This window comes from Vicia villosa, linkage group LG6, assembly GCF_029867415.1.
Source record: "Vicia villosa cultivar HV-30 ecotype Madison, WI linkage group LG6, Vvil1.0, whole genome shotgun sequence".
Lineage (NCBI taxonomy): Eukaryota > Viridiplantae > Streptophyta > Magnoliopsida > Fabales > Fabaceae > Vicia > Vicia villosa.
In genome coordinates, this window is record NC_081185.1 from 160,914,270 (window position 1) to 160,926,999 (window position 12,730).

Below are 12,730 nucleotides of genomic sequence, written 5' to 3' on the forward strand. Positions count from 1 at the left end.
TAGTATATATTTAATTATATATCTTGATTAAAATGATATATATTTAATTATATATTTAGATTAAAATGATATATATTTAATTATATATTTTGATTAATATAATTGATTTACCTTGTCTTTATTTTTTCTTTAGACATGTATATTTGAAAAATTCCAAACCCAAAAATTGAGTTATTTTGAAATCTCTTCGAATGTGCATATCCAAAATATAAAAATATTTTAAAAATTTCACTGTGAGAAGTCATATAGATGCCCAAAGAAATTGAAAAAAAATTCAATAATAAACCCACCCAAATAAACTACAAAAGTAACCTGAAGAAAAATCACACTCAGCTTTCCACTTTTTCTTCCTCGCGTTTTCAAGTTTCAACTGTTCACCGGCCGACCCTCCCACCCACCACGCGAAAGCACCACCGCGTCCGAAAGGTAGTATCTTTTCCTCTTCGCATTTTGCTTCGACAGTGTAACTCTGTTAGGTTTTTTTTTTTTTTTGTTTTGTTTCTGATTTCTGAAGTTGAAAGTGTTGTTTGATGATGATGCTTGCTTCATTTCTTGAATCGATCCATTATTTTTCTATTTGCTTGTTTTTGTTTCATGAGATTTGAGAGGGATTTAGAAGGAGTGAGTTTTTTTTCGGGTTTCCATTATATGTTGTTGTTTAGAGAGTTTTTATTTATTTATCTGTTCACCTTCAACACTTCGAAAATTATCGGTTCAGGTTCAATTGGGAGTTTTTATTTATTTATCTTGGTATCCGGCCATGCAAAGACTAATCTAAAGAAATCAATCCCACCGTCCACTTGCAGGGTCCATTTAAAGCCAGAGCAAAACTTTGTATGGACTGACCCAACACATGGATTATTTGATCCTAATGGGATTCGAACTTTGAGACATTGAGAAGAGCACACTCTTAAGACCCAAGGCCTCATGCATACTTTTGTTGATTTTAATTATGCATTTTAACGACTGTTTGTTTCTCAAATGCTTTTTATGAACTTTCCAAACTAGATTTTTTCTCTTATGTTAAAATAATTCTGTTTTTGTATTCTGGCAGAGTTTTGAGATATGGAGTACGAACAGTCTTGTGTTAAGAAATATGAGAAATTTACATGGAAGGTTGAAAACTTCTCTAGCTTGAAAACCAATAAAGTTTACTCTGAGCCTTTTGTCTTAGGCGGCTATCCATGGTATGGACGATAATTGAATGAATGAATTCCCACATGTTAGAGTTTACTTATTCTTTAACACTATTTGCATTATTGTGTTTTTCGTCTGATATGGTTTTTCTACAGGAGGATTCGTATGTTTCCAAAGGGGAACAATATGTTAACAAAGGGGAACCGTAAAGCCAATTACTTATCCATTTATTTGGAGGCTATGAAAACTGCTAATATGTCTGAGGGATGGAACAGAGATGTCCAATTCAAGTTTCTTCTATTCAATCAACTGGATGCAAAGATGACCATCACAAAAGGTATATTTTAATTTACAAACAACTAATAGGTCACCTTTTTTGAATGATTTTAAATTTGTTTTTGAATATTTTAATACAACAATAATTATATACTATGACTTTTGACCTATCATAGCAAACAATTAGTATAATAATTATTAAGAGTTTACCATTGACCAAAATGTTGTTTGAGTTTTATGTATATTAATAGTAATGGCATGCTTTCATTTTTCTTTTTTCCACACAAAAACTAAATTGACTCTTGATATATAAAATTTCCAGAAACTAGCCATAAATTCAATGCAGGTGAGGATGACTGGGGATATACACATTTCATGACACTTGCTGAGCTTCATGATCCTAAAAAAGGGTTTATCTTGAAGGATGCTTGTATTTTTGGTGTTGAAGTACTTGTTTCAAAGTCAACACATGAGAAACCAGTAAACTTAGGTGGATCTCTAAAATTTGGAAGTCAAAGTGGTGTCATTGAAGACCAAAGTCCAGAGTCAGAAATGTCAAATCAGGAAACTCTTTCAACAGTTTCTAATTTAGTTTTCAATGAAACTTCTAAAAAATCTGATGCAGAGTCGGGGTATGCTGCAATGGGGAAAGTTCTTTATTTCCTTAACACTAGAAAAGTGAAAGACCTGAACGAACAATCATGTAAGGAACTTCAAGTTCTATGGGACGACCTTGCCAAATATAAATTTGATATTACTTGGCTAGAGCCACAAGTTCAATCTGCTTTAAGAAGTAGAAGTTATGTGGAGAAATCTCTGGAGGTAGAAAAACTGAAAGGGAATGTTGCTGATCTAGAGCTGGAAACAGAGAGGCTAAAGGCAAAATTGGCTGCTGCCGAAGTAAATCTTGAGATAGAAAGGGATTTGTTGAAAGCTGAAGGTATCAAAGAAAGAGATTTGGATTCTGAATTGGGTTCAGGGAGTTGGAAGTCATAGACCATAGTTAAACATGAGTTTTTTGGAGTTACTTATGAATTGCACTTACAAATTGTACTTTCGTGGTAATAGTTTCGGTCGTGTGTTGATGAAAATATATTAAGCTGAATGTGTATTTCCGGTCCACTAAGGCCATTACAATTGGAAAATGAAAATCAGAGTTATTAGGCATTGTTTTTACTTGGTTACATGACTATATAAAGGGAAAAAGTACTCCATTAAAAAAATTAGTTAAAAATCCACGTGAGCTCGTGTTAATTTCTAACAAAAATATAACAAAAAATTAGTATCCAAAACAATATTTACTGACTTATTTGGAAAGGGTGTTATGAAGTAAGAATATTAAAACACCCTTTCAAAGTAACATATGAAGTTATAATTTCTTTAAAATAACTAGTAATATGTTTAATTTAAAGAAAAAGGAAAATGATATCAATACACAAATGAAAAATATATTTCAACAGACAAGTAGTTTTATAAAACTTAAAATTAAACATAAAATTTGTATTCAGTAGAGTTCGAGGAGTGGAACATAAAAAATAAAATATGAATGTCTAAATTTCATCACTTTGTTTTGAAAGTTAATTTTTATTCTTAATTTTCTTCTTTATATAAAAATCTCTTTTTGATACAAGAACTTCTAAATTTTGTTATTTACGTCTGACTTCTACTTTTTAGGAGAAGAGAAATTTCTAAAAAGTTAGATTGGATCTTAGTTCCATTAACTTAGTTACTTGTTTTATATTCGTCTCATAATAATTATTTTTGTCAGATTTAAGTATTTTAAATTAAGTCTACTCTAATTGTTCCTTGACAACTTCAAAATAGATGGTTCAATTCAACAACTTTCATTATAAACATGTACTTCATGATCATTCATGTTGGGTTGGATAAGGGAGTAGAATAGTATAGAAGAAGGGAAATCTTCTCCTAAAAAGGTTTTCAAAAATCAAAGTTTAGAAAATGCATGAGCGCTGAAGTTTGAAAACTTTTTACACATCTAATTATGCAATTGAGTATATGTGTAAATATGAATCAATAAGAATATAATGAAAGCTAGTTGATGATAAATCTATTAAACAGGAATATGTTAACTAATCTAATTTGGATTCAAACAAGACCGCCTCACTAAAAAACTTGAAAAATCCTATCACATATCTCCAATTGTGTCAAGTGAGGATGATGAAGAGGCGAACTAATTTTTGTTTTATTTAAGTGTTCTTGCTTTGTTATTTTAAATGTTTTTTCTTTCTTTCATCATCCGTTTTCTTGTACTTTGAATTCTATTTTCCTAGAATGAATAATGTGCTTTGGTTATGTGAATAATGTGCTTGAATACTTCAATTTTGTCTTGTATTTTTATTAGCCTGTTTTATTATGGCAAAAGAAGAGAAATATACACTCAAGGATAGTAGAACATACTCTCTATTTAGTGAAGGGAAGTTTAACTACTCCATTTTTTCATTTACCACTTCACTAAGAGACGCGGTGTCATCATCAAAAAGGGGACAATGTGAAAATATGTTCTTGCAAGTATAATTAGGAAATGATCAAAGATCATAGATAAGCAAGAAATGTTTAACCCTGATAATGTCATGATTTTGATGATGATAACACTTGAATTTGTAACAACTCAAGTGATTTTGATGAAAATAACACATGAAAAAAGAAAATACTAAAGCTAGTACAAACGGTCAAAGATGCACAAAGTGGTTGATCAAGATTTTCCTCTAAATTAAGCTAAAGAATTAAGGTTTATGATCACCAGTAAGACCTTTACCACTCTCTGATGATAGTGACTAACTTGAAGATATCTTAAACTTCATCTTATATATGATTCGAGTTAAGTGGTCATATGGTTAGTATAACAGACAAAAATACCACTACTAAAAAAATAGATTTTATTGACAGAAATTTGTGAGGAAATTGAATCCCTCACTAAAATTTGTGATGAATTTAGTTACAAAAAATTGTATATTTGATCAAATCTAAACGGGAAATTATCAACGATGAAATTTGTGATGAAAAAGTTCCATCGCAAATAACTCATCACAAATTTCATAACTGTATGTTCAATGGGAAATTTTAAGATGAACTTTTCCCTCCTTAATTGTTATGTCAAAAACTCATCCTTACAAGATCAGTTGGCAAGGTGAGGAGTGTCACTCTCTTTGTAAACCCTTTGTGGGCACTATCCCTCTTGCGCCCAAGACTTTTTGGACTTGGTGCGCATATATATATATATAAATGGTGGGTGGCCCGAATTGAAAGGCTCGTGATACCATGATAAAAATAAAATTTGACCTAACTCACCCTTACAAAACTGATTGGTAAGGTAAGGAATGTCACTCTATATAAACTCTTTGAGAGCACTATCTTTTAACCAATTTAACCAATGTGGAGCTTGGATTTTTCCTAATAAAGGCTCATAAAAGTCATTAGTAAAGAATTCTGTGAGGAAAATATTTATCTCTTTAACATATTTTTAATTAATAATAAATAAGAATTTGAAGTTTAAATTGTTTTTTATAACAATTTAGCTTAAATATTTGTTAAAAATTCTATTATATATAAATTTAAAAGGATAAACATGATTTTGAATGGAATTATACATATTGGAAAAAGAAGAAATTGGGAAAAAAATAATTTTTAAAAAACTTGAAAATTGCAAAATGATTTTTTTTTTTATATAAATTTAAAAGGATAAAATATGATTTGGAATGGAATTATATATATTGGAAAAAGAAGAAATTGGGAAATTTTTTTTTTTTAAAACTTGAAAATTGCAAAATGAAAAATTTCAATTTCCTCCGTTTGGTTGGGAGTAAATGGAGGGGAAGGGAGGGGAGGGGAGGCGATATTTATAACAATATGTGTTTGGTTCATTTTTTATAAAGGGAGGGGAGGGGAGCAAAATCCCTCCTAAGCTCACTTTTTGCTCCCCTCCAAATTGGAGGGATTTGGAGGGGAGGGAAAATTTAGTAATTATAATTTTTTTATTTTCCCTATTTTAACCTCAATCATTTTTTTTAATTCCAAGATTGTCCTTATTGAATTATTAAATACTAGATTTTTTTCTCTGTATTATTTACGTTTATTTTTTTCTATTGTGCGGTTGTTATTTGTGCGTTGTTCCTCTCAGGTGAATTTTTTTCCTTTTTATTTTGTTGAAGTTCCCTTTTTGATATTTTTTTTTTATAATAATAACATACTTATACTTATATCGGTTCTTATATATAATAGTAATAAGGCTTTTTTTATTATGCTAATAATAATAATAACAATATACAATATATGCAAATATAATATATTTATGTTATAAATAAAAATTTTGACTCAAATATTATCTGTTTAATTTTTTAAATATTCTAATCTTATTTTATTTATTTTTAATTATAGAAATTGTTTTATTGGGTTAGATGAATCATAAGATCAGATAATGGTTTGATTTGCGTTGAAGATATATAGTTCAACTAATGTGTGTTGTTGTTTACGGTTATATTATGGTTTATGAATGAACAAGTTTTTATTTGGTGAAATTTACTCAATACTATTGTTATTTAGAATTATTTTTACTAAGCATAAATAATAATATTTATAAGGATAAAAAGGTAAATTGATTTTAAAATCCCTCCCCTCCCCTTGTGAACCAAACATACTTGTTATTAAAAATCCATCCCCTCCCCTCCCCTTCCCTTCTTTGAACCAAACATATATTTAGTTAAATTCCCTCCCCTCCCTTCCCCTCCATTCCCCTCCCCTCGATTAAATTCCCTCCCCTCCCCTCCGTTGAACCAAACGAACCCTTAATTTTCCTCTTATTGTCAACCCGTTTTCAAGTTAATTTTGTTTTTCTATTTCCATTGCAAAACCCTCAGACAGTTAACTACCGTGTATGCTCTATCTTCTTCCTTTTTGGTTATCTTTGAAAGCCGATACCCTCCATCTTCGTTAAATTCAGACTTTCTATGGTCTCCATCTTCTTTAACCTCATATCTTACGCACTCTCTATCTCCATTACGATTCATTTGAGCTTTTTACGCTCTTGCTCATGTCTCTAAATTTGTATGTTCAACTAGTGGGATACACGTGTGTGCGCACGAGCATTAGTGTGGTATGTTAAGTTGTCACTGGTTATTTATAGATTTGAAGAAATAAGGCATTGTGATGAAATAAAGAAAAATCTAATAATTTATTAATTAGTTAATAGAGAAAATATAAGATATGTGTGAAGTAAAAGATACAAATATATTAAAAAAATGAAATAATTTAGGAATGAAAAGATCACGAAGAAGAAGATGATTCTTGAAAAAGGGTGGTATGAATATGCCAATGGTATGAATATGCCAAAATTAAGAGGCTCAGAATAGGATACAAGTTGGGATTTACCATTAGCTATCCTTCAGATCAACTTAATGTATCAGTGTTAAATCGTTGATTATACTAGAAAATTGATATGTGGGGTTGGATAAGTTATGTTTGCTGTTTACGGGTAGGTTGCTTGGAATGTATGTGAAGAATTGTTGAAGGAAATGGGATTGTTGTTGTAGTTATGATGAAGTTCTTTTAATGATAATGTAGCTTTTATATAATGTTTGTTGTATGACGTTGGATAGTTTGATAAACCAATCTTTCCTTCTAGACATGTGTGATGAGCATCTCGAGTTCAAGTACTATTGGTCCTTGATTCCCTCTTCATCTCTTGTTGTGACCATCAACATCATCTCTTCTTCTTCTTCTTCTTCTTCTTCTTCTTCTTATTCTTATTCTTATTCTTTTTTTTGCAAACTTTACATCACTTTCTTAATTCTTCTTTTTCTCAGGACAATCACTAGAGTAGTGACCATAGTTCTCACAGTTGAACATTGAATGTGACTTTGTCGACTTTGTCAGGTTTTCGACCACCATATCTTTTCCGCTGCCTGCAGGACTACCTTTTTGGTTGCCTTGGTATAATGGTCTTCTCTGATTCAATGCACTTCCTTCTTACCAGTCGAATTGGTGTAGCATCCTCTACCTTTGTTGTCGAACCACTTTCCTTTGCCTTTTTTTTTCTCCCGTTGGTTCCGCTTGTAGAGCCGCATCACTTTTCGACTTGCTTACAGATCTTTCATCCATTTTTTTGTTCATGAGATTCAAGAGTCTCTTGAAGCTCTTCCTTTGTCAATGTTGACAAATCTTTCGACTCTTCTGTGACAACTACCACGTGATCGAACTTTGGAGACAGTGATCTCAATATTTTTACAACAACTGATCTTGATGTCAACACTTCTCAACATACCTTGATTTAATTCATCAATTATTTAACCTTCGTGAGTTTGTAACCTCACCTCTTTCACCTTCTTAGCATCTGCAAATGATTTTTTCATAATTTCTCATGCTTCTTTTACTGATTCAACACCACTCGACTTTTCGAAGTTATCTGGATCAACATATTGATGCTTCTTCTTCAATTTTTTCTGTGCATCCTTTTCTTCATCCGTTGCGTTTTCTGCAAGTGGTGTTACTCCTTCTTTCACAAGAAAAAAAATTATATTAAACTTTATATATATATATATATATATATATATATATATATATATATATATATATATATATATGTCATACCCCAAAATTTACCTTCCATACTTATCTCATAACAAAAGCAAGACTCAAATCTCAAGACATGGCTCATTCAAATAATCCAGATGATTCACAGTCAGCAAATTCAAACTGAAAGGTCAATCACAATCAAGGCATGATTCAAACCATAATCATTGGGCAAACATCAAGTATGGGGTGCATAACCATCATTTGATCAAGAATTGATCATGATTCCATTAATAGAAACTCAGAGATGAACAAAACATGAAAAGGTTCAAATTAGGGTTTCTTAGGAGAAAGTCGACCCAACTTTGACTGGGCATAACTTTCACATGGAACATCAAAAATTCCCCACTCAAAGCCTATTTTGAAGGAAATTGGATTCTCTACAACTTTGTGTCTCACAAGCCAGGGCTAGAAATGCTTCATTTAAGAGATACAAAGCAAAAGATTACAGGTCATTTTCAGGCATCCTTCAGAAACAGTTTTTTCCCAAAGAGAATATGGTCAGGATAAAAGCTTCAAATGAAAAATATGTTCCAAAGTGGCTTGTAGAGGACCTCTTGAGGTTTCTAAAAAGTATTAGATCTCCCTCATAGCTTAAAAATTGAGTGAGATATGCTTGATCAAAGTTAGGTGATTTTGGAGGATCAAATGTGAAAAAGGGAGGTTCAAATTGGATTTTTTACAAATAGGCCCATGTTTGTACAAGTTGAACTTGGTCCATAAGTTATTCAAAACACATGCCACGAATAATAAATATTTTATTTGATTTTATACAAATTTATTTCATTTAAAATGGATTTTTAATGATTTAAATAAATGGAAAAATCAAATATTTTGTTATGGATTATATTTTGCTAATTTCCAATCAACATTAATGCCAAAATATAGTCTATTTTCGTGACAAAAGAATATGGAAAGGATGGATGCAATATTTGGACCAAAATAGAAATATGTCATACAAAAATAAAATCAAATTTATTCATAATTGCAAGATTGGATCCAAAGAGATTATGGGCAAATTTTGTTGACCTAATTCGTGTCCTATAAGTAAAGAACCTAAAGCACATGAATAGGGGTTGGTGGATCAAGAGGGAGCAGAGCTGCAAGAACAAAAAAAAATCTCCAAGAACTCAAATTCGATTTCAGAGAATTAGAGGCTTTCAAGGAGATTCAGGCATTGCAAAAGATTCATCAAGGGATTCTGAACGTGTTTGGATACTCACACGACTTCAACACCCCCAGAACATTCTCCTATTCATCAAGGTAAGCCGTTCTAAAAACCCTCTCGATTTGAACAATATATGCATCCTCATTGAAATCTATTGGCATATTCTTGTTTGTCTCAATGTATTAATCGTTTCTGGATTGTTCTTGTTGAGTTTGCGTGCCCTAATCATGTTCCACCATTAATGACCGGTTTGAGTTTTTAGGGTTTAATTTGGGGTTTTTTTATGGGAGTTAAATTAAGGTCAATTAATGATATAGCCTGATTCGTATGGTTGAGACGAGTGAAGTGATAAGGTCGCGCCATGTTTATATGTTCATATGGGCTATTCGCTATTTTTGTGGTTTTGGTTGCTACAGAGAAAACCGTAGCGATTTCGTAGCTAAGTTTGCAGTTTTTTTTGTGAATTCTGTGAAGAAGATGATGTGTTGGCATTCCCTGGTTGGTTTATTTCAAAATTCGCGCGCGTTTCCAGATGCGTTTAGTGATTCACCATATGTTGTTTTAGGCGCGCGTAATGAACGAATGGCTGGAGTTGGTCTAGTGGTTAGCTTACACGCTGGTGAGGGTGAGGTCGCAGGTTCGAGCCTCCCCTCCCACGTTATTTTTGATGAAATAATTTCCCACCTGATCCCATGCGCGCGCAGCTCAAACCTTCACCATGTACCCTCAGATCTGGACCCTTAATCCAACCATCTCTTAGATCCAACGCCCTGGGATCAATACCCATACCATAAGCCCTCAAACTAACCACATAGAATTAAAACTTTAATAATTTAAATAAAACTTTAATTATTTTGTTTATTTTAATTAAAATACTTATTTTAATATATATTAATTATGTTATAATTATTTTTTTTGATAAAATAAATACATGATAATTATATTAAAATTTTTTTATTTGTTATTCGTGCCGATTAAATCGATTGATCGCTATGGTTAACAATAATTTTAATTAAAATATTGTTAAATTAAAATAAAAAAATCAAACCAAATTCGATTAAATGGTTGCAATCATCTTATTGATTGTGATGATTAATCTCGCCTCATTATTTAATTAAATTTGTTATTATTTGTAGTCGTGCTAATTGATTATGAGAGGTAACAATATAAAACGCCAATTAATAAATAAGTAAAATACAAGTAAGTTGTTATTAGTGATAATCGAATTAATCGGTTTGAATTGATAACAATGCAAATCCTTAATCTTTTGACTATGGTGATCAAACCTATTGATCATCGCGGTTAATTGTGCCAAATCAGGGTTGTACGCCCCAAACCCTAATAATTCTAAAATCCATTCAAATTACAAGACAAAACAAACTGCGATAGGCTAACTAAAAAGCCTCTAAGAAACCATATCAAATCAAATTCAAACTCTAAATGGCGTACAACCCTTCCCGAACTACGTAGACTCTGATCCTCCCTAAGGAGGTACGTAGGCACTTGGTAACAAGGCGAGTCCCCCTCTTCAAAATCTCAATCGTGTCCTAAAATTCTGTTTGCCACATTTCTCCCTAATTCCTGCCATGCAACCCTAATCTTTGAATGTTAGCCTTTAGGAAAGGTTTAGAGTCGCCAGCAGAATAAAAATTAGGTGATTTACCTATGTTATCTGCAGAATTTACCTTTACCACCAATAGGGTTATCTGCGAATATCATCGCAGAATTTACCTATGTTATCAGGGTTATCTGCGAGTGTTATCGCAGAATTTACCTGTACCACCAATAGGGTTATCCGCGAGTGTTATCGCGAAATTTACCTATGTTACCAGGGTTATCTGCGAGTGTTATCACAGAATTTACCTGTACCACCAATAGGGTTATCCGCGAGTGTTATCGCGAAATTTACCTATGTCATCAGGGTTATCCGCGAGTGTTATCGCAGAATTTACCTGTACCACCAATAGGGTTATCCGCGAGTGTTATCGCGAAATTTACCTATGTAGAATTTTGTTTTGTAAATGCGTATGCATCATGCTTATGCGTTATGCACATGCCCCTGTTGTTTGTATAATGCGTATGTGTGAATGCTTACACATGCATATGTTGTATGTAATGATGTATGTATGATAACCCCGACACCTTATCTCCTTATCACTCATCTCCTTATCTCCCATTGCCTTTGTTTAACCTCTTTTGAATTGTTTGTGAACTCTGGCTCAGTTCGTATTCGAATGACTTGCCGACCCCCTTTTTTTGTGAAAGGATCAACCTGGGGTAACACCAGTGCAAGGCGTGTGTAGCCTTCCGGAGATTTTGTCTTTTTGCTTTTGTGTTGCAAGTTTGCAAGTTTCTCATGTTAAATCCATGTTAAAGTTTATAAAAATAAATTATCCTTTGCAAATGGTACTGAGAGTCGCCAGCTGTAGCAACCTGCCTAAAAATTTAACTTAGAGAGTCGCCACCTATTCTGAAGGGCGAATAGGAAACCCTACGCAGATGTGAGATTCAGGGTAAGTTACTATATTCAGGTCGAGGGAAGGTGTTAGGCACCCTCAACCCTTTCCTATTGGCTTTGAATCTAAGGCAAAGGTTTGATGGCTAAGAGTATTAAGGTAAGGTTTATGCTAAAGAATTGAATAAGGGGAAAATTGAGATTTTAGGGTGGGGGACTCGCCTTGTTGCCAAGTGCCTACGTATCTCCTTATGGAGAATCAGAGTCAACGTAGTTCAGGGCACAGGATTGTACGCCTTAGATTTGAATTGAATGTATTTGAATTTGTTTTGAAGTTGTTTTGAAATGCGAATGTTCGAAGGTATTTTGAGTTACCTTATCGTAGTTGTGAACATCGCAGTGTTGAAACACCGTAGTATCGTGGTTTAGTGTATTTTGAATGTTTTAGGATTTGAGCGTACAACCCTGGTTTGATTTAGCACTATTAACCGCAACGATCAATAGATTCGATCGCCATAGTTAACAGATTTGAAATTGCATCACTACTAATTTTAATCGATTGATTCGATTATCACTAATAATGAATTAAGGTATTTTTTAATAATTTTATAGTTTAATTTGTATGTATCGTTACCCCTCGTAATCGATTGATTCGATTAAAAATAATAACGAATTTGATAAAGGAAAATGCTAATCATCGTAACCAATAGCTTTGGTTAAAACCATTTAGCAAAATAAATATTATTTTAATTTATAGGATTTGATTAATTAAATTAATCGATTATTAACCATCGCGACCAATAGATTTAGTCGGAACGAATAATAAATTAAATCCTAATGTCTTTGATGCTTTGGGCAAATGGGATCGGGCAAACCCTAATGTGTTGGTCACTTTTATAGGTTTTTTCATTTATAATTTTAACCATTAAAATAATTAAACCAATTAAGTCGAATAATCGAAATAATCGAATAATCGGGACATATTGTAATCCTAATCCTAATCCTATTTTTATTACTTTAATCCTAATCTTATAATTTAATTAAATCTATTAAATTAAACAATATTAATCAATATTCAAACTTAAATATTTAACTAAAAAAATAAATAA

At 32.2% G+C, this 12,730-nt stretch overlaps 1 protein-coding gene across 3 annotated transcripts; it reads left to right on the forward strand.

The window, feature by feature from the left end:
- Positions 1–289: 289 nt before the first annotated feature.
- LOC131610882 (MATH domain and coiled-coil domain-containing protein At3g58250-like) lies at positions 290–2,589 on the forward strand. Of its 3 annotated transcripts, none has more exons than XM_058882940.1 (5): positions 293–426; positions 807–968; positions 1,055–1,187; positions 1,293–1,474; positions 1,736–2,589. In XM_058882940.1, exons 3-5 carry the CDS (start codon positions 1,066–1,068, stop codon positions 2,407–2,409), a joined length of 978 nt encoding a protein of 325 aa, XP_058738923.1. In that variant the 5' UTR covers positions 293–426; positions 807–968; positions 1,055–1,065; the 3' UTR covers positions 2,410–2,589. The 3 variants fall into 3 exon arrangements, with proteins under 3 accessions (XP_058738924.1, XP_058738923.1, XP_058738925.1); XM_058882942.1 differs by having other exon boundaries at positions 807–922; XM_058882941.1 differs by lacking the exon at positions 807–968 and having other exon boundaries at positions 290–426.
- The last annotated feature ends 10,141 nt before the right edge of the window (positions 2,590–12,730 follow it).

Bases quoted from the DNA above. Each gene is read 5' to 3' on its own strand.
- LOC131610882 (XM_058882941.1), top strand. From the start codon at position 1,066: ATGGAGTACGAACAGTCTTGTGTTAAGAAATATGAGAAATTTACATGG. The intron at 1,188-1,292 runs GTATGGACGATA...GTTTTTCTACAG, and splicing joins GTCTTAGGCGGCTATCCATG to GAGGATTCGTATGTTTCCAA. The intron at 1,475-1,735 runs GTATATTTTAAT...TAAAATTTCCAG, and splicing joins AAAGATGACCATCACAAAAG to AAACTAGCCATAAATTCAAT.